This window comes from Pseudorasbora parva, chromosome 22 (genome assembly GCF_024679245.1).
Source record: "Pseudorasbora parva isolate DD20220531a chromosome 22, ASM2467924v1, whole genome shotgun sequence".
NCBI lineage: Eukaryota > Metazoa > Chordata > Actinopteri > Cypriniformes > Gobionidae > Pseudorasbora > Pseudorasbora parva.
The window spans coordinates 30240202-30266462 of NC_090193.1; the positions used below are offsets into that span (position 1 = coordinate 30240202).

The following is a 26261-nucleotide window of genomic DNA, read 5'->3' on the forward strand; positions in this document are numbered from 1 at the left end:
CCATATGTGACATCAGTTATTAATTAGAATCTCTTGAAGAATCAAAAATAAATTTTGGTCCAAAAATAACAAATAATACAACTTTATTCAGCCTTTTCTATTCTTCCAGGTTTATTTTCAATCCTCAAATAAAGATTCAAATGGTAATGAATCAGTGGATTGATTTATGATTCTGATCCCGTGTAAAACTGTCAAACTGCTGAAATCACGTGACATTGGTGATCCAAATCATGAATCAATCTGCTGATTCATGACCTTTTGAATCTTTATTTGAGGTTTGAAAACAAACGCGGAAGAGAAGAATGCTAAACAAAGTCGTAGTTTTTGTTGATGATGTTTGTATTCACTTTCTGGACAGTATAGTGTGCATACACTTGGATATGCTCTAGGACTAAATATAAAATATCTTAAACTGCGTTCTGAAGATGAACGGAGGTCTTACGAGTGTGGAACGACATTACGGTGAGTCATTAATGACATAAATTTCATTTTTGCGTGAACTAACCCTTTAGTGCACAGAGATATCAAAGTAAGTAAGTAATTCGTAGGTTGAATTCTTGAAACGTTCTCAAAATGTTAGCTGCAACCCAAATGATGCACTCTGTAGTCTAGTTTATGAATTTTTGAATAGTTATCATCTCAAATGTAATATGGTTTAATGTTTTTTTTTAATGCACCGAAGCAGTCGTCATGTTCTATTTGAAGCATGTTAGTTTTATCATGTTTAGCCCAGTGTAATTTTAGTATTACCTAAATTATATAATTATAGTATTCATTTTTGAAATTTACCTTTATTTTTAACAAGTTTTAGTAATTTTGTTGTGCCAATTTTTTTTCCTTTGTTGTTTGTTTAATTACTAATTAAAGTACTTGTATACAACTGAATTATTTATTATTACTTATTTTGAGTTAGTTGCCAATGGAACATTTCTCATTTTCATTTCAGACTTTTAAATCTAGCTAATGCTTTTTAATTTTATATTTATTATTTATAATAGCTTTATTTCAATTTGCTTAATTTCTTTGCTTAATTTCTTCACTTAATAACCTTCACTTCATGTGCTGTTGCGGTCTTGTGAACTTACAATGGCCGCCATGTATGCAAGACCATAGGGTATCCCATTTGTCATTTTAGGTTTCAGAAGGGTGCTAGCGAGTGCCTATTTTGGGGCCTATATGTGCCTCAAGCTCTGCAGCCGAATTCTACCCAACAGTCAAAGCAATATTACTTTATGAAGGTGTGGACTCAGAGGAAGTTTGCGAAGGCTTTGGGTTCCATTTAAAACATGGGCTTAGTTTTTCATTTTTGGCCTTTCCTCTTCTGCTTTGTATGAAAATTTGCACCTAGAGAGTCCAGTATAAGTTTTCCATTTGACCAAGTACTTAATCCTTTTAATACATTACATATATGGGAGAGCGGGCACAACCAGTTTGTGTAAATCCTCTTGGGGTTCAGAGTATTTATTTTTTTCCACATTCATTTCACACGTCTAGTACAATTATGGGGTTTTGTTTTAGGGACCAATGCAGTTTTGTTAAAAATTCTATTTATAACTTCTATTCCTCAGTGTGTTGAGCTGATAATCACTTTTTGTAAGTTAAACACAATCAACTAAATACAAACAAATTCATTATAAAGAAAAACAACAAATAAAAAAATATATAAATCACAATTTATGACAAAAAATACTACTATAATCTAGATGGTGAATAAACTAGATTAGTGGATATTTCAGCAGCAAAAGTTACAAAATCACAAGTGTACAATAATTGTATAAAATTTAAAAAAAAAAACATAAAAGTGAATAAGTGTAGCTCTAAATCTGGAAAAGGTTACACAAAATACATTCATGAAAAACAAGTAAATATATTATAGAATAGGGCCTATATACTAAGAAATTATATTTATTTTAAATGTATAACACATCTTTTTAATGAGGCAGCAACATATTATAGATGGGGCAGAACAAGAAAGGCTATTAATAATCTTTCATAGCGCAAAAGTACCTCACATTAAACTATGGAATGGCTGTAATCATATAATATAGTGCACGAATTAATGATGCTTTATAATGTTTTTGTGCCTTTTGTGGGCCACTGGGGCTTAACAATAACACAGGATATTATACGCACAGTATCGAATTTGGATCGGCCCTGTCTGACCGATACCCGATCTGGCAAATAATGGCCCATCCCTATTTTGTTTCATTAATACAGTGTATACTTTTTCTAGATTTACCCTGAAAGAATTTAAATGAAATGTGACAAAATGCCCCATTAGTGATTGACCAAATTACTTCTTAAAATGTTATCTGATATAATAAAATGTATCCAAGACAAATTAGAATATTTTGTCAACAAAATGCAATAATTAACTTTTTAAAATAAAAGAATGGCATTTTTTAATCATTAAAAATTAAATAAAAATGTGAGTTTAACAAACACATCACTAAATACAGCTATACATCATTGTTAAAAACATAATGAGTTATTTCTGAACATTGACCGCATGGTTTCTCAAACAAATTAATAAAAGTATAGAAAATAATAGCATAGTTCTAAAAAAAGTTTTAAACCATGCGTTACAACTAACCCCACACTCTCCAACCTCAAAATGATGTAGAATTGTATTGGAAATAAGGACTGACTTGTTGTTTGTTTGAGTTTTTGACATTCTGGTCAATTTCTGGCTCAGATTAGCCCCTGTCACACACAGATTTCAAAAAACACAATGAAAATGTTGTTCTGGGATCATTTGATTTTGGTTAATTCACACTGCCAGTGATTTTCTGGAATCTGTGTTTGCGTTCACACATCTCATAAAAATCCCATAGAAACGTGACATCAGGATGTGACGTGTAATGTGTCTGCAGCGTCTTTGTTTATGATATGCTCTTACATTTTTATTCTGATACAATCATAAACTTTGTACGCATTGTGTACCGTTCCACCAAGCTGGCCAATGTTCTCAGCTTCAGCGTCATCACTACGACACACCCCTTTTGGCATTGATCCTGCCTTTTGTTCTCACAGGGAACGTTCCAGGACAATGTTATAGATCCCCATCCCGGCATCGATCCTGCAATCAATCCCGGGACATGTTTGTGTTCACACAGAATGCACTCTAGCAGTTTTCTGGGACTAACGCTCTTTGTTAAAGGGCTCTAATAGCATGAGTTTGGGGGTAGATCTAGATGTTTGTCCAAACTATGGAAGACAGGACTGAAATCCTAGACAGAAATGGTTATTATTTTTCTGATTGATACTGCTAGGGCTGCAGAATTTTCACCTGAAAGATCTCCTAAAGTTCTCCTTTGTTTATTCGCCTTTGTGGAGCAAGAGAGATTTCTTACCATACTAAGGCTTAAACGTGTTACCTGATACAGAATGGTACAATTCCAAACTAAATTTAAACACTGCTTCCTAATAAACTTGACAGCAAAGATAAAGAAACAAAGGCCCATTAGAGCGAGAGAGAGAGAGAGAAGGAATGAGAATAATTCACGGCCTCTCCCTCCTGCGCTCCATCACTGGGGCTTTATGAGGCCACAGGCAGCTATAAACTTTTCCTTTTTAATAAAAGCAGCTATTCGCACATTTCTCATTCTCATTATCAGTGTACAAGAGAGAAAGAGATTCGCCTTCCCACACTGTATTCCCACTCACATTTAAACACGTATGCAATGTATACAGTTCCCACTATATAAACAGACATAAACACACAAGCACCTCAGCTGTGTTTCTCCTCAGGGTGAATGAGTTTTATCCTGTCTGCTGCAGATACAGAAGGCCTTTGGGCTCCTATCAACAGAGTTAATAACTCGCAATAGTCGAAAACACGCACAAACACACCTCAGAGAGATATAGAGAGGGTCCCAGTGTTAGATACTCTTGTCAAGAGCAGGTCAAGTAAAAGGTGCATCTGTTGAGTGTCATTGAAGATCAGAATTGGGTGTGTACGGCTAGACATTTAAAGTCAACTTGAAAGGATTGACCCTATTTATATATAAAATATCGATTAGTATACCATTCAGAAGTGAAATCTAATACAATTTACTCCATCACCCCAGTCTTCAGTGTCACATGATCCTTCTGATTTGTTGACCAAGACATTTTTTGATTTATTATCGATGTTGAAAAGAGTTGCACTGCTTAATATTTTGTGGAAACTGTTTTCAGGATTCTTTTTATAGAAAGTTACATAAATAAATTGAATTTATTTGAAATTGACATCTTTTGAATGTCTTTATTGTCATTTTTTTATCAATTTAATATGTCAGAATAAAATTATTAATTTATTTTAAAAATAAGTGTTACTTACCCCAAACTTTTGAGTAGTAGTATATGAAATTTAAATTAACTTGCATGTTATAAAAGATTGTGTATTATTTAATGTTAGCTATTAACTAATATTAACATAGAACCATACTGTAAATTGTTCCCATTATTCCTTGTGGATGAAAATGTGTTTTGCTATGGAAACTTTGCTGACTTTTAATGCCATTTCATGTTGAGTATAAGATCCATACACATACTAGGGCCATATGTTTTGTGGTTGTGCCACATCCTGGTATGCATCATTGGAAAGTGATAGCCCAGAAAATCATACCCAGAGAATTAATAGTAGGAAGTAGTCCATCAATATGTGGTGCTGTCTTTACATGCTCTCTCTTTCTCTCCCATCTCAAGCTATCTCTGTCTTCCATCCTTTCTCTTTGATTTGACATATGGCAAACCTGCATTCTCCACCATAGTAACCCAGCTGAGGGGAAATGTGCTGTCAATCAAAGAGGCATGAGATCAGCGGTTGCTTGGTAACGGGTAAAACAGACCCCAAACCACTAACTAACAACAACAAACTGTGCAAGTGCACATTTCAGAAAACAGCTAATAACATGTTCAGGAAGCAGTTGCGCTTGGCATCTCGCTGGCGTGCGGCCACAGTATCCCACAGCAGCTGAGTTTTAACACTAAACACACTGGTACTTCCAAGCCTTGACTCGTACCAACTGACATTTACCCTTATGAGGAGTGTTGTTTGTTTCATTTGCAAGTTTTTTTCCCCACTTGCTTTTAAAGCGATAGATTCTGTCATTTACTCACCCTCAAGTAAAAAAATAAAAAAAAACAGACAGGCACAGTCCCTTACTTTCATACTTTTTCCCCGCACGTGAAAGTCAATGGGGTCCATCAACTGTTTGATTACAAACATTATTCAAAATATCTTTGTATTCAGCAGAAGCAAGAAATTCATACATGTTTTGAACAACTTGAGGTTGAGTAAATAATGACAGCATTTTTATTTTTGGGTTAACTATCCCTTTAACTTGGTTATAATTAAAACAAGCAAAATAATATAGTAAGACAAGTAGTTTTTTATTTATCACACTGGCAACAATATAACTACTTGCAGTATTTTGCATGCCTTTGTATCCTTGCCAAATTACAGTTAAGGGTTGCTATTGAAGTCTTGAAACGCCTCTTGTCCAATCAAATTAGAGCACCGGTATGGAACTAAGAATAAGTTTTGAGGCGCACTCATATATCCAGTAGCTCCAGTTCACTTAGTCTAACTTGCTCTGGGCTTGTCTGTTGGAAACTTTGCATTGGAGCATGCACACAGGCGGTTGCAGTGATCCATGAGCACATTAGCCAGGCTGCAGGGAGAATAAAGATGGGTGAGTTAAGGAGCGAAAAGGAAAGAGCCTTGACAGAACAGTGCATCCTGGAAGAGGGAGAGAGAAAGACATGGACCCTAACAAGCAGTAATGCCCTGGAGACCTACAGACCACCACAGTGCACAGAAGCAGCTTCAAATGTGCCATTGATTCAGTTGACGGTAGTGAGAGAAAGAGAGGGAGAAGGAAGCTCGGACTGTGTGTCCTTTCCTTACATTTAGACTTGTATAAACAGATTGGGCTAGCCTGACAGAGTGATGTGTAAATATTCCCCTGGAGACTTGGCACAGCTGTAGGCAGAGCAAGGCAAAGCATCGTGGGTATTTGTTGCAGTGCTTCGATCACTCTGCATTACTGTCCAGCTCTGTGCGCTTAGGATTTCAGTCCAACTTCCCCCAGAGGTTGGTTCCCATCATTACTATCTGTTTAGATGCATTTTAATGATGCACAGTCTGTACTGACGGGAAGTTTGAGCTTTTCAGTGTTTTTGTGTGTGTGTGTGTGTGTGTGTGTGTGTGTGTGTGTGTGTGTGTGTGTGTGTGTGTGTGTGTGTGTGTGTGTGTGTGTGTGTGTGTGTGTGTGTGTGTGTGTGTGTGTGTGTGTGGAGCTGACACTGAAATTTGTGTGTATGGGCCCATCGATCAAACTTTGTATAGCACATTTCCTGTAAACAGAGGAAAACAGATGCAGCATAGTAAATATTATTACTTAGAAATCTGGCTTATGGGCAACAGATCGCACAGCTGTAAGTCGTAAGACAGGAGATAATGTAATATGTTTTATAATTATCTATATTTATAATTAATATTTATTTAATTGCTCTCTTAAATACTTAAAGTCAAAATTAAGTATGTGATCTGAGTTAGTCACACCAAAGAAAAATGTTATTAACCACCCAGCCAAATTTGAATGATAAAAAAAAGTCACCAAGTAAATAAAATAAGAGATCAAAATCTTGAAAAAATGAGCAGTATTCTCTGTCCTCAAACGTTGGGGGGCGTGTCTGCAGGCTGTGCCGAAACCACCCCCACTCCTACCTCCGCCTCACTCAAATGTCAAAGCCGGAGTGGATGTTCCTAGCAGCTTATTAATTAGGTTTACAAAGCCATACATGTTTGAGCCTCCAGAGCCAGAAACAAACTTAGAGGACACGGACATATTCGATAACCAACATCATCCCTCGATCTGCACCAGAATGGTCCGTGCTTTTTCCCACTCCGTTTTATGCAATTTAGCTCGTTATGTAACGTTAACTAGCATAACATTAAATGTAGCCAAATAAAGTTAGGCTAGCAATAACATAGAATAAAGTGTATTTTGCCACTTTATAGTCAGATATCAAACTAAAAGATATAATACAGATATTACAGATATAATATATACAGGTTTACAGATATAATAGTTGAAATCACTTGTCTAAGGAATCATATTGATGTAACTTACATAAACAAAACAAAATCACGTTAGAGGGTTGCAGGATTTAGTTACTGTGGACTAACGTTACCTGCTGTAATTATAACACAAGCTCACAAGGAAACGTACACTCATTGGTGGGCACGTAATGTTATTGCGGATGATGTCTGCACCGGCTGTCGGCGGGACGGGAGGATGACAGCAGGAGATAGTCGGTTCAGCCCCATTCACCAGCGGGTTATCAGTGAATCCCAGTTTTCTCCGACGAAAGTTTATAAAACTATCCTGTGAAAAATGATCACTACAGGCGGTTGTTGTGGTGATCCTCGCCTCTCCATCAAAGTGGCTCTTCATAAAATGAATCCACCTCTTCTTGATATGATCGTTTTTCGGAAATTTAAATAAGGACGCCGATCTGTTTTGTAAGTGGCTACATCCAGGTAGTATGCATTTCCGCGACGAAGGCATAGCTAGCTAGCAAACTTTAGGCTATAGTAACTAAAAGTATTCGCGATTGAGCGGCAAACTGATGCGAATGTGCTCAAGTTATGAGCCTCAGAGGCTACAGTGCGTTGTCGACAGTAGTTGTGGGGCCAGGCTCAGAGGCTCCAGTGTGTCATCGAGCCACCGTTTAAGCCCCGCCTAGAAAATCCGGAGCACAGCAATGTTGAAAATCTGTTTAACGGTCTAACTCCACAATTCAGTACTACACAGTTCACAGTCTTTGCAATGTGTTTTAGCAATACATTTCTAACATTTATAATGTGTTTAGAATTTTTTTATAGAAATGTCTTTACAGGGACTTTAATTCAGATTGGATTCCGATTTTTCTATATGTTTTCCTTATCGAAAATAAATGTTATTAAAAAAATAATACATATTCTAATTCAATTAGGCATGTAATAAATGAAAAGGTAAAAGTAAACCTTGAAAGGTAAAGTGTGTAATTTCTTCAGCATCAAACTGAATTTAAAAAATAAAGTCTGTTTTCAAAGAGTTTGCAGAAATACTCCTCCCATCTGTAGTTGGTTGTTAAAATGGGTATCCCGCCCCTAAAATTGCACGATTGGTTGAGCCAGTGTTGCTGTGCTGGGCAGGGATGCTCCAACAAACAGCAGTTTTGATATCGCCACTGTAGTCCAAGTGTTTAAAATGTTTGCTGAATTCTATCTACTCCGTTTACTCATAGTTGTCTCTGGATGTTAGACTTTTGTCCTTAAATAATTCACATTTAAATCAGAGTGTGTGAGCATTTCTGTTGTGTTCTGTTAGTATCAGCTCTTGTCTCCCACTGCCATTGTCCTCCATTCGCCCTCGCCGCCACAGGAAGTCTGAGTTTACAGCATCACAGCATATGGCTTGTACATGGGATTATTCCACCTCTGTCCTCTCTGTCACTCTTAAAAATTCTCTCTCTTTCACCCTTTTATAACCCCAAAACTGAATTGAGGAGTAAAAAAAGCATGTAGAAGCCCCTCAGATGTGGTCTTTATGCCTCTTTGATGGTCTCTGCATCAATGCAGGTGGACTGAATAGGTTTGGGGGGTGGGTTGAGGTCTGGGGGGGCTTTATCCTTCGGCCCGATAACTGGAGTTTCATGGGACCGCCTCTTTTTATAGAAATGCTAATCTGAGCCAGCAGCACCAGTCGTTAGGGGCTTTTGTTCAGGGGGCAAAGGGGTCTGGAGAGATGTTGGGGGATGAGGAAATGAGGTTTGGCTTTCTCTTAATTGTTCTCTCGCTTTATATATACAAGTACTTTTATCTTCTCGGTTTCTCTTTATCTTAACAGTGTTTTCACCGCACACATTTGTCTTAATCAGTAACCAGCCTCCATATCAGCGAGGCTTGTGGCCTACAAAGGGAATGTATTGATTGGTTGAGTAACACAGTAAGTCGGTAAAGTAAATGTTGTTTGTGAGAAATGATGCCTTGTCAGGTAGATTTTGGGTGTGGTTTCCAGGTGTTGACAGGGTTCTGAATATCAGTTTGTTAAGTCAAGGCCTTGGGGACTTTTCTGCCGACATGGATGGATTTACAGCTGTTTTTCTGCGGTGAGGATGTGGCGGAGGGCAACCTTTCCAAACACGCTGATTGAGCTGATCGGTCCTGACATGACTGCCAATGTGCGCTTGATTCGTATCTGTAACGGCTGGGAAGAGAATGTGGGTTTGTTTGGTAAGTTTCTCTTGTTTGTGTTTGACATTTGTAACGTGCTGGATCGCTCTCAGCAGGCTTTTCTGAGGTTAGATGAAGAGCTCTGTAATGCTGGGAATGGCTGCAGTATAATTACATTTAACTGTCAGTGGGATAGATGTCCTTCAGCAGTGAAAGAGGTGTTTACACTCTCTTTTTCTTTCTTTCTGTGGCATTTTATTGTGCATTTAGTTTAGCTGAAAGCATCGAGTGATGGTGTAGCGACGACGTGGGTATTAGAAATGGCTCACAATGGTTGACGAATTATCCACCAACTAACTTATCCATTCTAGTTTATGCAACAAATAATAATTTGTAAAAAATATAGTATTCATTGTATTAAAGTCGTGCTTTAAAAAATGTCAGTGTGATACAACTGCTTGGATATCAGAACTTCACTGCTTTTAACAATTAATATTAAATATTAACATATTAACAAGAAATTGTGATCTTTTATTCATTATGGACACTGTGATGGCTTCATTTGCATCAGTCAATTTAATTTTAGTGGCTTTTGTTAGCAATTAGCATGATTATAGCTTGTTGTGTTTAAGCTTGTGGCTAGTTTGTTTGTTACAGAAACCTTCAGAAACGTGTTTTTAAATCCCTTTGTATGTTTATTTAGGGCAAACTGTATATGGCAAAGGTTCTGTTGGGTTGTGACCTAGAAATATATCGCAGGTCTGTCTTTATGATATTGTGTTGAGAAAACGGTGATGAACTCAAACAAACTTAAATACATAGACAGTGTTTGTAAGGTAGAAAAGGTTTACTTTTATTGTTTACGTCACGGATCGACTAATATTGTTCTGTATATTGTCGCAAATTAATTGTGGCAATGTAAATACACAAATGCCTGGAGAATGTCCTTAAAAATGTTAAGATGTCATGTAAATGCTTTAGTTTGACTAGAGTTAAAGTCTGACTGGTAAAAGCTAGCAAAAAAATTGGTAGTTTTGTATGTACACTGAAAAAAGTAATAATCATAAAGAAATGCAAAGTAACTGAATAAATATGAAATTTTGAAGTGTAAAGACTGAAATAGTATTTGCGTTTCAAATATTTTTCAATAAACTTTGTTTTAATTACAACTTGTATGTATGGTTACATTTCACATTTAAAGCACATTTTTTGTTACTCGATGACCTATGGAAAATTGTGTCTGTGAAAGCCGTTGAGAAGCAAAGTACTATGGGATGCTTGTTAAAGGTCATATTTTTACTAAGTCTGAGGAGTCCAGGTCTTTTTATTCAGCTGTGTGTGTGTGTGTGCTGGTTAAGGTATTTGGCGAGGATGGTGCAGCAGGGTGTGTGTGTGTGTGTGTGTGTGTGTGTTCGGCTGCTGTGAGGAGCTCAGAATGCCAGATGGTGCTTGTTAAACTCAAAAAGCTCTCCCACTCTCGACTGGAGCTCCGCGGTGTGGACCACATGCTGTCTGGAATGACCAGCCTCAATTCAGACAGGCGGAATTCTCCAACACCCAAAGCTACCTGCTGCTTCGGTTTTCTCACAGGCCCTTTCAGCCTTCCTTTCAAGTGCAGCATGTCGTCAGAAACTCCCGGTGAATGAAGGTTGCCGCTTGAGCGCGAGAAGAAATTAGTTCAGCTCAGGGGTACAATGCAGTGCTGCCTCCACAAAGATGCCTGCTGCTGTCCAAACTCATAAAGGAACGACTTGAATGAGAGAAACAAGGAGGCAGTGTGTTTCCACCATGTAGACAGATTTGTGAAAGACCCTCGGCCTGTTTGCTCCAACTGACCTTAAAGAAGCAGAGACCGATTTAGAGTCATGCCATCGATTGCTGTCGAAACTCGTGCCGAGCTCCATACGTGTGCGAAACAACCAGTCTCCACATGTTTATTTGTGTCTGGTCCTGTCCTGTGAATGTGTTTTTACCCTTTAGTGTTGTCAGCAGGTGAAGCACAATCGAAACTCCTGTCAAACTTTCAGCATGTTTGTCATTCGCCCTGCAGCTGTACGCAGATCCAAACTATTTTATTTTATTCAGATTTTAATTAAACGAGGCACTAGGCCGAATCGCCCTTTATGCTGTTCCTAAAACCTCATTGATGTGTGTGAAAAGGAGGATTTGTGTTAGTACAAAAGGCTTACATAAACTCTTAACTCTTTTTTTTAGCTGCTAGCTGATGAGTATTGTTCAAATAAGCCCTTTTGGGCCCAGGCCAAGACTTATGGTTTTTAAAGGACTGAAGGGTTGGAGGTTAATTTACCTCATGGCCTTGTTTAAGATGCCCCCGTATTAGGTTCCATTACGCATACGATTGGTGTTGTTTGTGGTTGATGTGTCATATGGAAGACATTAAATGAGTTAAAATTAGTATAACTTACCCTTAACACAGCTCATTAGCCAAAATAGTTGGGTTCCTTGTAAAACAGCAAATGTGTGTGCCAGAAGCATACTTGCTACGCAAGTGTGCAAAAGCTTGAGCAATACATTGCAAGTGGGCGGCCTATTGTATATAATGAAATGGGACAATGTTTTTTTTTAGATACTTGCCATTCATAATCATGTTCACTTGGTTGATAAAGCCCCAAGTATTCAGTTTTGACGCAAATGCTTAACATTCAGGGTTCAGGTTGCTAGCTCGATGTCCCAGGGCTATTGTATCTTACAGTCAGGCAATCAAAATGTATCATGGCCCTGGCCGACTGATTATTTTCAAATATAATATTGCAATTAATTGTGGGTGGATGAGAGAGAATAATTAATGTGTTTATTTTATTAACACAGAACTCACATTTCATAGGTAAAACTGAGGGTGCTTTCACACTAGCACTTTTGGTGCGCACCCGGGTTCGATTGACTTCAGAGGTTAGTTGGTTTGGATGATGTGAACGCGGTCTTCCAAACTCGGGCGCGCACCCGCGAACCATACCCGAGTCCGCTTAAAAAGGTGGTCTGGGGTTCGGTTCATGTGAACTCTGGTATGGATCGCTGCTGATGTGAATGCAATCGTACTAAATTGTGGAAGTGAATCACTATGATTTGGTAAAAACGTGTTTTTTTTGTGAGTTTCACTCATTTATTTGACAAGCATCACTGACATACTGCAAGCAGTGAGCTGTAGATCTCATTTCTGCTCGTCTTCAGCGTTTTTTAGAGCATTTGCAGTGCATTCGCGGCCGATAGACCCAAGTACCATTACATACTGAAGCTTTGGGAACAAAATCAACGGTTCAAAAACAAAAAATAAATAAAAGCGATGGGAGCAATGCTATGCATTTGCCACTTTCACGCTCGCTGTTGATACTAAGCAACCGGGTAAACAGCTGCTGCTTTGATGACACAAACGAACCCTGGTTCAGACACAAATAATATAATATGAACACAGTCCAGCAGGGGGAGGGGGAGCAATCGAACTCGGGTTTAGTCCAGGCAATCGAATCAAGTGTGAAAGCACCCGAAATGAACGTGTCACTATTTTGTTCTTACTTTAGTTTTTTTTTTTAAACAGCGCTCTACCATAGACCTATAACCTATGCATACAGCACTTCCTAGTGGACAGTAAATAAAACACAAACCCTTTGAACCCGCCAATAGCGTTTCATTCACAGTTTAACTGAAAAATATACACAAGCTTATTCTAAGATTTGGGGAATAATAACGTGTTTAAAACTTATTTTATTTTATCTAAAACATTTTCCTCAGGTAGCCTACTAATTTGCTTTAATCTTTAGTGAGTGTGTTTAAAAATGTTGAGATGCATAGATTTAAATTGGTGTTTCAGTTCTACCCAGCCAAAAAAGGTCAAGAAGAAGAAATAAATAAATAGAAATTCAGGTTCAGGTAGAATCAAATGTATATTTGTAGTGATGATTTTAATTTGATTATTTTATATACAATTGTTTATATTTAAGATTTTTTTTTAAATGGTTTTGATTGATGTTTTGACTTCTTTTCAATTTTCTACATAAAAATATAAATTTTCGGGATAGTTCATTTTTTATTTTATTTTGCCCTGCCATTTAGCCAAACATGTAGCCTTTCAAAGTGTAATCCATTTGATAATACCAATAATGGCGCTAAACATGTTGCAATTTGGTTCCACTAATGCAATATACACAGGGGGCTGATGAATTGAGAAATCAACTTTCCCATGAGCGTTTGATATATAAAGGTTATGGTAATATTAGAATATCCTGTGAGTTTCAGAGCCGAAAACTTCATTGTTAGTCAAAGAAAAGCTTACCAGGAAAAGATTGCGTGCGCATCTTGACGTCATCAGTTGCGAAACACCGCCTCTACAGCATGTCTAATTCAATAGCTCCGTCCACTGACTCATGGAGCTGTTCGGATAACACTAGCCAGCAGCAATAAACATGCCGAAGATGATGTCAAGATATTGCGCTATTCCTGGTTCTGGAAGAACACAGTCGCTGCATAAGCTTCCTTCGGATCATAATTTTAGGAATGTGTAATACTTTTTTAATGAAGTTCCAGCACACATGGGGAAGACATGTCGCGTGTTCGCTTCATTTCACTGCTGAATCGTTTTTAAATAAGTCTCAGGTCAATACTGGATTTGCAGAAATATTGAGGTTAAAACACAATGTTGTGCCTTCTATATTGGATCCGACAGGAATGGTGCAACACACTTATGTGAGTAAAACATGTTTTTTTATATGTAATAGTACTCCCGGGGCTATGTGTTTTACAGACAGGCTACCAAAACATACGGCCGTCAGCAGACTGGTGAATCTCAAATAGTGAAATAATATTCCTTTCTTGATGTGTGTATGTGTGCGCGTGCGTGTGTGCGTGTGTGGTTCGCACTTATATCCACCAATCACACGGGCCAAGTAATACAAAAATAATTTTTCAACCAATCGTGGGTGTATGAGAAAAAAATCATTTTGTTTGTTTGATAAAGATGTTTACAAGCCCTGTGATTTAGAGAATCATTCCGGTTGCCGCTTTCAAAAAAATCCCTCATGTGAACTGAACTGACAGGGCAGCTAAAGCTCATTAAATATGCAAATCTTATCCAATCCAAGCCACACTTCCAAGTCTTCAGTGTGGCACGCCCATCAAAACCCAGCGTTCAGAAGAGAGCCTCAAAACCAGTGTAGAAAATAGCCTATTAGGTATTAGTTATGTTTTTGAATGTAAAAACAACACAAACATCATTAGTTGACCTCAGACAACAGTATAAAAATCTTCTAGTCGACTACTGGCCTGAAGTTGTCATACTCCGAGTCAGATTCTGCTCCATTGGGATGTGATTATGAGGCGTGTTTTAACCGAACCAGAATAGAAAATGCTTCTGCTCTCAGTTGGATAAAGCTACAACCAATCAGAGCAACTCGTATTTTGAGCGAAGCATAGTTGTCAACATAACTCAACTACACACACTGTGGAAGAAGTAGAAGAGGAAGATGAGTGTAAATGATCTTTGCCAGTGTTGTAAATTAATTTAAGGATACACAGAGTACTTACTAACACGATCATCATTTTTGAGAGAAATAGTAACGGTGAATGCATATACAAACAAGTTCTCCATTTAGTTAACGAATTCAACCCAAGCACTCTTTTGTGACATAGATGATTATGTTACTGTTGATCGTCTGTCCATCATCGTATAAAGCCCGTCCTGACAATTTGATTGGTCCGAACAGCTTTGGTTCGAGCATAGTTGCAACTGATCAAGTCCAGACTGAACTTCCAGACCTCAAATGTTTTGGGCGGGGCTAAGTTCGGCAGGCATCCAGGCTAGTCGACCACTATTTAAAGGGCAAACTGTGGTTGTCTTTTCTTCCCTTTTGTGATGAATATCTGAGTGAAGCGGCCTCTCGGATGAACAAAAAAGGCTGAGCCGTACTTGATTTGGTTGATATAGTTAAAGGTAATGTTTTATTAAAAATCGCAAGATTGCACTGCAATATTACATAAAAATTTGCTTGTTATTATTTAGGTCATTATCCCTAAATGTGCTGATAGTTTAATTAACTTTAACTTACTCAACTAGATTATCTTCATACTGTTGCTTTAAGAAAACGCTTTATGCAAGCGCCCCTGTGGCATACATGAGAAAGTGTAGTTGATTTGCGTTATGAATTACTGACACATTTAGCTAGAGGCATTTGTGTTTGCTTGCTTTCATGGAGTATGTTTATGGCCTAGAGTGAGTGAGAAAAATGAGATTTGGAGGAGGAGGTGGGCGTCTCTCATGTTTAACTCCCAACTGGCTGCGAGGCAAAATATCTCAATGATAATGCTCGCCTGTCTCCTCCACTTTAGTCCCAGCTGAGAATGAGGGAATATCTGTCAAACAAAGGCGATTCCAGCTGTTATTGATAAGATCGACAGTGTGTACATGAAATAGTGTTCACAGATTGTCATTAAGAGGACTTTATCTCTCATTGGGCCGGATGCCATAAACTCCATCACAGACAGAAATGTCTAGTCTAGCAGATGCTGACTGGCTGTCTGCGTTTGCGCATGTCTGACTCATTTTAACAGCTGATACACGTTATCCAGGTCAGTCAAAGCCAAAAGCTGAGTCTGAAGTCTTGAAAGCGAGCGGAAAAAAGTGTTTTCTCGCACTTTGACTTATCGAGGGCCTTTTCCCATTTTGGTGTAGAAGCAGTCAAGCTGTGAGCTTTTAGCATGAAATTATGGGTCTTCCTTCTCGTTAAGTTCTGGCAGTGAAAATGACATGCTCTTGACATGTTCTGGCACACAGGCCTGCATTCCTCTGTAAAACTTGCCAACTAGAAGTCATTTTGCTTTGCAAAATACTTAGGAAGTAGTCATATCTGGGTTGTATCATACTGTAAATGAAGGAAATGTGGGTAATTGTGTTTAAGCCAGAACACTGACCCAATTCTAGACCACAGCCTTTCTCACGTTCCCTGTCTGACTGCTCACTGTTGGAGGGCCATGTTTGTTTGGTAAACACCTGGAAATTATATTAACCCAAATGGTAAAGGTCAGTTGCTGTCTTACCTTCAGAAAGCCCCCTTAGTGCACCCCCTGGGGTCCAACCTTTCAACTCGGGCCCACGCTGCCTGTGAGGGTGTGAGTCCTGCCTGTTGTTTGTTTATTGTTCTCTTCCAATCCCTCATTGGGTCTGTTCCTTTTCCTCTTTTCTCAGCATTCACATCCTAATAGTTTGCAGCAGAGTTAGCCTTCAATTTTCCATCGTAAAGGTGACATTTTGGATTTGGTTAAATGAGAAATGACAACCAATGTCTGAATATTCAGTAAAGTGTCAGATAAATCATCCAAGCACTAAAATACTTGGGATGTTTACTTTTTTTATCTTTCATTTTATTTGTAATAAAATAAATAAAATGTTTATTTATTTGTTTATTTGCAATCAAAACAAGTTTGTATTTTATTTGCTTATCGATAGATAATACATAATCTGAAAGTGACACAAACTTTGGAGGGCTGTAGCTATTGACTATACAGAAAGTTGCCGACTTCTGCACAATGTGTGCCTCAACATGTGCTGACCCTCCTCTGTGATTTTACATGGCCTACCACTTCATGGCCGAGTTGCTGTTGTTCCCAATTGCATCCATTTTGTTATAAAACCGCTAACAGCTGACCGTGGAATATTGAGTAGTGAGGAAATTTCACGAATGGACTTATTACACAGATGGCAACCTATCAGCGACCTATTCTGTCACAAATGTCTGTAGCAGTCTACTGCATGCCTAGCTGCTTGATTTTATACACTGTTGGCAATAAAACACCTGAATTCAATGATTTCGAGGGGTGTCCTAATTCTTTTGGCAATATAGTGTACATCTGATTTGTAATTCATAAACTCTTTTATCAGTCTGTCTATGTTTGTCTTATGCATTTCAGATAGTGCTAGTGAACTCTGTGCTGAGATGTCAATGTGAATAAGTCTTGTAGGTTTCCTGCATGCCGACACTTGGAATAAATCCAGAAGTGTTCATGGCATGCGAGGCATTAGGGCACACCGGCTCCTGGCTCTTGTTATAGTGCCTGTAGCACTGGAATGCATAAGCGCCAAAGAGACTCTCCATCCTTACTCCTAACAAGGAAAGGGAAACGAGAACATAAGACCTCCCAGCAGCGTCTCAGGAATTAGAAATGTAGGTGAGCTCAGGGCTGAAGCGGAAGGAGCCTGGAAAGCTTTGACAGCATCTGACAGGGTGTGCCCATGTAGGGTGTTCACTGGGGCTGATGTCAAAACTTTCTTGTTCTACTAGGTGTCTGCTCACTCCAGTTACCCTGTCGAAACTACAGGGCTCAATTTACTAAATCCTTCTGTCAAAGTCATCCTGAAAACCCAGGAGTAAACAAAAGTGAACAGGAAGCAATAATCAATTAGGTGTGACCTTGTAGCATTGATTTAGACTAAGTTTACTGCAGAAATTGAGAGAAATTATTCAGCCTTTTATGGAATATAACAAAGTGGAGCCCAAAACTAATTTAAAGTATGTATATTTTTATTTATTTTTATTAAAATAAAAATATTAACATTTGTGTTTTTTTTCTTTTTCTTTTCAGATTAAAGGATATTCATATAAAGGATATATATTGGATATTCAGATTAAAATATCCCAAAACCCTAGAACAATGTTACATTGTTATATTATCCCAAATGTTTCCAAGAATGTTTAAATCCATAGAAATAAGCAGTTTTAACATGGACACAGGCCGTGTCCCTGCGTCACCTATCAATGACATCTTACGTTACCTTCAATTTTCCGGTTTGATTTTGCGAGTTCTGGTCCGTGTAACAGATTTAGCGCAGAATTCTTTATCCATCTTAAATCCTTTAACTTTATTTGGAGGTTTAAATTAGATTTTGAATTCCAGTTTTTCATCGTGAACTGTCTGTGAGTGAGCTGACCTCCTTTCCAGCATTGTTTTGATCTGTTTTGCACCACATTTCAAAGACCATGTCTCAAAAACAACTGCTGTGCCCGTCAATCATCCAGTAAAGTGTGGCATAGTTTGACTTCAAGTAATATCAGACTAACTAAATCAGTTTCCTGAGTAAACAATCAAAATGTTGTGCATTTATCAAACAAAAGTGTCCATGTAAGCTGCTTATTCTGATTGAGGGGGAAAAAACTCTGCTTGTTTCATGCCTGTCAGGAAGTGTGGAGAAAAAACCCTTTAGTTTAAATATTCTCTCATATCTTCTGCCCTATCAAACCCTGGGCAGACAGGGACTCCTTTTGACTCCAGCGTCTGTTGGAAATGATAGACAGGCCAATGTGGTCACAGTCCTCGCCATAGATCCAGCTGTCTAAATAGATTGGGTCAGTGTGTCTTTGCAGTGGGCGATGATAGCGATGATGAGCTCTGTTGTTTGGGTGGCACGGTACATGTGAGCAAGCGTTTGAAAGCAGGAGACCAGCTCATAATGGTAATCGATGACCTGTACAGGAACTGCAGCTGGACGGAGGGCGTTGGAGGGGACAGGATTGGCCATTTGCCTGACTCTGAAGCCCAGCGGGAGATAGTGGGAGGGAGCCTTTCAGATGTTCAATTTGTTGTCCTCTCAAGCTTTTCCTATCGTGCCTGATGTGCTATTTCTCTTGTTTTAGATGAGGCTTATTTATTGGGGTCAAATGTGGTAATGCCTCTAAAGACAGTGTACACATTATTATAACACACATTTCCATTTATTTTTTAAAGTAAATGGTCTCAAAACAGAGATTTGTTGTATCGCAGGGATCACAGTTATGTTGGTATGTCTTGAAGGACAAACAGACCTCTCTCTGACATATGAATTTTTAAAACTACAGAGGATTCAAAGTCAGAAGTGAATAATTCATGCGAGTTACATTTGATGTTCTTTCAATGATTAAGACATGAGTTTAGACTTGTGTGTTATAGAATTCCTATAAAGTGGTGTTGTAGATATTACATGATAACACTCCTGAACTTCTAAACATTGTTTTTTCTTTTGAACCTATTTCACCCATAATGGAAAATAGGACCGTTTAAAAGGACATTGGATATTATTAATCAAAATTAATGTATTTCCGTCCCAAATTTTGTAAAGTAGAAAAAAATGATCATTACTGTAATTTAATAATCAATAATAACATGATATATTTTGATATTATAAGCTGAATTTTACAAATATAGCCTATTTTAAAACTAAAACAATATTTTGGTAATGAGAATTGATGATATGTACATAATTGTCATGAAATTAATGTCACTATGCAAAAAGATCTTGAATTCTCTGCAATTGTACTAAACATAGTCTTAATGCACCTAAGATATATTTTCTTATTTATTACTTTGTTTCTATGGGTGGGAAATTCTAGACTATTGACAGTTTTCATGAGATTCACCTATCATTTGCCAGGATATCAAGGTTTTGTGTTATGTGAAAGAGAGCCTCCTTGTATGTTGCTTTTCCTTTTAATATTTAACAGCATTCTTTAATAATGAAACAGTTTGTCATTTGTCCACATATTTTATATATATATTTTTTCCCCTGATGCTAAGTTTAGCTTAACCCGCCCTCTCTTTTTACTCCATGTTCTTGTTGACATTAAATCACAGCTCTTAATCCACTGAATTTCCAGACTCTAGATGGATATTGCAGTTTGAAAAAGAAAAACTTCACTGTGGTATACAGCTGGTGTTGATGCTGACGCGTTTATTTCAAAGGGAGGGTTAAAGGTATTGGGGTCAGTTTGTATGTAACAGACAGACAGGTCCGGGCTTCCAAAACACATTATTAATAAACGGCAGTTTAATCAGCTTGCCTTTCGAAGGATTATTTTTAGGTTGGCAAATTTCACAGCATGTACCCGTGGCGGCGTCTGTCAGTACTGTAATTTTATACTCTTTTCCGCTCTCACTAGTACTTTATTTTTGGATGATATAATATTGGAAAGCTCTTTTACTGAAAGGCAGTCTCAGTGAGTTCGTTGCAGTAAGCCAGTAATTCTCAATCGTTTTTTTTCCCTCTCTCTTTTTCCCACTGCAAGACCTAGATTTTACATTGGATATCAAGTGGTGACCCAAAACAATACTAAAATCAAACAAAAATGTTCTTAAAATTATAATATTAAAATGTATTAAAACATGAAGTTGTTAAGCAAAATGCAAATAACATAGATTTAAGTGGCATTTATATTCATATATATTTTGTACTCCTAGCAAAGCATGATTTATAATGAATTACATTTTGTTCATTACATTTAAATTATTTATTTTCCATTTGAGAAGTACTGACAACTTGGGAGATCTTGGATTTTAAAAAGAATTTGGGAAAGAATTTAAGGTAAATTATAAATTGCCCTTTTTTACTGTAAAATTCAAGGCTATTTATTCTGATTAAATACAGGCAACTTGCATCAAGTACTTTCAAGAAATTCAAGTACTTTCATGTCAAGTACTTTCAAATGCAAAATATGTAAATGAAAAAAAAATCACTTGAAATCACCTCAATAATCATTATGACTTTACACTGTAAAGAAAGTAGTTTAATCACAGGTAGTAGCATGTATAGATCTCGATGTTTTTCATTTAGATGTTTATCTCGAATTAGTCAATGCATGAAGGTCAAAAAGTGATACATTTGTTATATAGATGAATGGCATGCTTTCAGGTAAAAAAGAAAGGTGCTTTCTGAATAGACATTCATCTCCTTATTAAATTAATTGGCCATTTTGCTGATGCTTTGTTCAGTTGAGGATTTTGAGAGCTTTGCATTCTTTCAAGGTCACATTGGTATCTCTCCCTCCCAAATGGATTCTCTAATGATCTCTCTCTCTCTCTTTCTCGTTCCTTTCCAGAGCATCAGAGAGATCCCACCTGGCTTTGTTAAGCTTACATGGGTGTGAAATGACCGTATCTCCTGCTTGCCCTCCTGTGGAGTGAGCAGTTGTCCTTGAGAGTGAAACTGAGATAAAGAGACTCATTCTCCTCCTATGGATTACAGACCCATAGGTCTGAACACCCTGACGTGGGTCAGCCATCATTCACAGACTTCTCCCAGCACCGTCAAGCTCCTTCGCTATTGCGTAAAATGCTGGAGTTGGAATTTTTGTTCTGGACAATTTAACGTCAGGTATGAATATCCCTAACTTTAGGAGCAGAGATACAGCAGACGAGGCCGTAGAAGCTTGAGAAGCGCCTCACCTCAAAGATGCAGACTGACGATCTATTTGCCAAAAAGCTTCAAGCCTTGAATGGGAATATGGGGCCTCCCGGCTCAAATACTCAAGGAACACCAGCGGTGCCCAAGATGGGCATACGTGCAAGGGTGTCAGATTGGCCACAGAAGAAGGATGGCCACGGTCCACCACCCAGGTACGACAGCCTAATGACGACCTTCCAGAATGGACAACCCAGTCAATCAGTGGAAGATGCGGTCAAACAAAGCCCAGGTTCTCCTCCCAATCCCAGCTTTCTGGAAGCAAAATATGGTCTTGGTGACCTTCTGACCCACTCTCCTGGCAAAGTTCAACACGCTCTCCAGAAGAGAAGCAACAGTGATGTCACCATCAGTGATATAGGGGCAGAGGACATGGATCAGACAGCAATCAACCCCAATACAGGTGCCTGTTTGCACCGAGAGTATGGAAGCACATCCTCCATCAATCGCCAGGGTTTGCCCGATGAAGGTTTTTTTGGCAATATTAAGGGTTTCCAGCCGGAAATCTCTGAGCAACCAAGCGCACCTCCTCCACACAGCTTTCCGGAGTTCCGTCGGTTTCCGGAGACCGGCGTTTCTCCAAGTCTCCAAACTGCTGCACAGATTGCACGGGGGGACATTCTCTGCATTCCAAACTACTCTGACTATGTGGACAGTTCGCTCTTCTACAGTCGGGAAAGGGAGAAGTCCTTCCTACAGCGGCAGAAATCTGAAAAGTGTGAGACGTCCATATTCCGCAGGCTGAAAACCATGAAAAGCGAGCAGCGGCAACTTGGCGAACACGATGACTGTAGCAGACACGGTCGTCCATTGAGTTTCCAGAGATGCTTCGCACACTATGATGTCCAGAGCGTGCTTTTTAATATTAGCGAGGCTGTGACTAATCGTGCAGATTTAGCACGTCGGAAGAATATTACTACGGGGGCTTCTGCAGCATCCCAACACCAAATTGGTGGGGGAATGGACAGTTTTGACCCCTTGTCTCTTTGTGAGTCCCCTTTAGACAGTTGTGAGGAACTTGGACAAAAAGCTTGCACCGATCCTGACGAAGGGGATGGGAAGAGCAATAGTTTGGTGCTGACCTGCCCGTACTTCCGTAATGAGGTTGGTGGTGAAGGTGAAAGGAAACTGAGTGCCACTAAACCAAACAGTGGACACCAAAACAATGTGGGCGACAATTATACTATTGAGTCTACTTTAAGCTCACACTGCACCAACGCGGGGGTTTCTGTCTTGGAAATGTCCCGTGAGAACTATGCCTCTCGAGAAAATTATGCTGTTCCACGGGATTGCATCAAACGCTACATAATTGAGCACATTGACATGGGTGCTTACTACTTTCACAAATTCTTCTTTAATAAAGGTATGTTTTACAAACTAGACATTGAATTCATGGGTCTACTCAATAGTGCTCTATAGTGATTAATTATCTCAATTAGTAATCAAAATAAATTGTACATCTCACTGTATGTTGTCAACCCCTTCTTAATCTCTTTTCTTGAAAGAGCACCAGAACTACTTCGGTGTTGATGAGAACCTGGGCCCGGTTGCTGTTAGCATTCGGAGAGAAAAGCTGGAGGAGGGGAAGGAGGGCCCACAGTATAATTATAGGGTTATCTTCAGGACCAGCGAGGTAGGATGGCACCTATAAAACACTGTTTTACACACATCATTTAACAGATCTCTGTAGATCTATTGGTCTTTGAGCCAGTCAAGTTCATGGGTTTAAATGTAAAGTAGGGGCAGATATGTCCAGACTTAAAATTATTGTTATTATTATTATTATTTTTAATTTTCTTCATACCGTTTTGCACAAGTGCAATAAAATGTTAAATAAGCGGATACAATTTACTGCATGTTTTTTTACAGACAGTCATTGGACTTCTCATTAATTTATAATTGATTTCAACCTTCCCATTAAGTGCATTTCCCAAAGCTTGTATGTTATACCCTCTGAATACAAATCAGAGCTACCTCAATAATAGCATTGATTGTTTTGGAAAATCAGTTCAAGATGGATGATGTCGGTGGTGTAATATTGATTTTTCCATGTATGGTGATATAAATTACCTCACTGTACTACATGATTCTCACCACTGATGCTATAAAAGTCCCAACCAATAAGGATTTCAAAATGGCAAGAGATCTTTCATATGCAGCCTGCCAGGGGTTTTCCTAAGGGTGACTGGATAGTTTGCTGAATTGGCGGTTGAGCGTACAATGGCCCTCTTGCTAAAAGCCAAAGCGTTACTTCAGCGTTCGCCACAGTTAGTTGAACTCAATTATTCATCGAAAAGGTTGGCAGGGCATGTCGCTGGATTCAGCACCATAGACGAGGCACTCTTAGAGAGTGCTTTGCCATTTAAGTGACTAGAATGGTTTATCCATCTGTTAAGTAATAGAATTCGAGCATGCTGTGTATTTCATTTAATGGATACATTTGCTCAGTTCCACTAACAATGTTCAAACTCTTTCCTTTTTTTCTATGAATATAAACTTTTTTCTCTTCACTCTGTCCATCTTTAGCTCACTACTTTGAGAGGGTCAATCATGGAGGATGCCGTCCCCTCCACGGCAAAGCATGGGACGTCCCGTGGTCTTCCTCTTAAAGAGGTGCTGGAGTACGTAGTTCCGGAGGTCAACATTCAGTGCCTCAGACTGGCCACCAGCTCACCTAAAGTCCCAGAACAACTGCTGAAGCTGGATCAGCAGGGGGTAAGTACTGTATTAAAATGTCTACAGACATTTTTACACATAAAAAGTGTGTAGATAATTTATTTGTTTAAATGTTTTTAAATACTGTAAATACCACATATGTTTATATATTTATTTGTTATCGTGGTTGAAGAAATAGTTCCTGAGCTAAATAAGATGTCATATTATTACAGAGCACATCATAGCTGCTATTATATTGTGTATTTTTGCACACCTGGAACATTTTAGAATATAATGTTATGGGAACGTTAGAGGATAACATTGGAGAACATTTGAGGATAATGTTTGAATATAACGTTAGGCAAACGTTAGAGGATATTAGAGTTAGAGTTTAGCTCCAACCCTAAATAAACACACCTGAACCAACTAATCAGTGTTTTACAAGGCCCTAGTTAGACATTGATTAGCTGCTTCAGGTGTGTTTAATTGGGGTTAGAACTAAACTCTGCAGGACAGCGTCCCTCCAGAATTGAGTTTGGAGTCCCCTGAATTACAGTGTTCTACAAAACGTTTTATTTTCGTCCAGAAAAATTTCCTGGCTAACCAAAAACAAACCTTAATAAATAATATTCTGTAAACCGAATATTGTTAGCTGGGCTACAAGCTGTAATTATGACGCTCTATGAGAACATTAACGATTTACTGTAGATAAGTGGACAATAAGTAATTGCGCTAATTGCGACATTATGTGATCACGCCTAGAGTCAAACATGATTTAAATCAGCCACATAAACTAAAAAAAGTGATGAAAAGAAGATACAACATCATCTTGCACCAACATAATTTAGAAAGTGGAGTTCTGAGGGTCAGATTGTATTTGATCTAACCGTCTATGGCAATGTTTATTGTACAACAATGTACTAAAAACAGATGACAACATTGTCAAAACGATCCCTGTTCAGGCCACCAAAAACGCTGTTGTCATGTACATAAACGGCCAAAAAGCATAAAAGCAAAAAAAGATGTCACGTAAACATACCCTTACTTATGTATCAGCATTATTTAAATAAGCTATGTGGTTTAATACAAAATAATAATAAAAAAATCCTTAATTTGTTAAGATTTGGGGTAATTTAAAAACTTGAACATTATTCTTATTTACATGTATACACAGAGGTTTCATGTGACATTAGGTCATGGAAAGTAATGGAAATGTATTGGTAGAAATGTGTATGAACCCTGCTGTATTATTCAGTCAGCAAACAAGACCAGAATTATGGATTTTATGATGTGCTTATAATAAAAGAGAGACTGCATAGAATATTTATTTCTTAATTCATTTGTGTTATGCTATATGACCATTTAAATTTTTTGAAAGTCAGCAGTTTAATCTTGTAAAAGGAATGTTCCAGTTAGAGGACCTACAAACAGCTCTCCAATTTAAAAAAATCTAGTGACTGATAACATCTACATTTTTCAGTTAGCTAAATTGAATTTCTGTGAATTAAATTGCATCAATTCACAGAAATTCAATTTGGTCAACTGAAAAATGTAGATGTTATTAGTCACTAGAAAATGTTCAATTGGAAACATGATTGTATGATTGATACTGTTTCCCTTATGCTGATGACAATTTTAATAAAACATTTTGATGAAAATAAAATGTCCATGAAATTTTTAAATGGTAACAACCCAAATATATGCTGCTTTTGTAAGTGCAACAATAAGCATTTCCCACAATACAGACAAGCTGTAACGTAATCGTACACACCGTTTGGACAGTAAGAGACAGTTTGGCTAACACAAAGTGACAGGAGGGAAGAAACCTTCATTCTCCGTGATGATTCATTGCAAACAATGTACAATGTTGTGAACCGTACATGTCCGCAAGGCTTGTAATTACTAAGACATAATCAAGTGGGGGTTTAAGAAACCATCAATTATATCCTTCATACATCCCATTCGCTTAGTTTTAATGCATACTGATAAAACCAGAAACAGATGTTTTAAACTTCTGCTGATGATATGTCGTCCTTAAAAGCTGTTGTTCATTTGATAACTTAAGCAAGATTGAGCTTGTAAAGTAGTTCCTTTGGGCAAGGCGCCTATCAGGTGTTGGTGATGGCCTTGCAACATTTCCGTTTGAGGGTTTAAATTGCAGGTGTTTCAGGAAGATACAGTGTTTTA

General features: G+C 38.1%; 1 protein-coding gene across 2 annotated transcripts in view; it reads left to right on the plus strand.

The window, feature by feature from the left end:
* The window catches only part of LOC137057802 (signal-induced proliferation-associated 1 like 2), a 70898-nt gene that overhangs the window by 16006 nt on the left and 28631 nt on the right, over window positions 1-26261 (plus strand). Inside the window, exons 1-4 of one of the 2 annotated variants that reach the window (XM_067430858.1) lie at window positions 9254-9268; window positions 21058-22782; window positions 22925-23052; window positions 23946-24134. In XM_067430858.1, the coding sequence (XP_067286959.1) occupies window positions 21411-22782; window positions 22925-23052; window positions 23946-24134 (1689 nt within the window). In that variant the 5' untranslated portion in view covers window positions 9254-9268; window positions 21058-21410. Of the gene's footprint in view, window positions 1-9253; window positions 9269-21057; window positions 22783-22924; window positions 23053-23945; window positions 24135-26261 lie in introns of those variants that run through there. The other variant, XM_067430857.1, reaches the window with a different exon arrangement.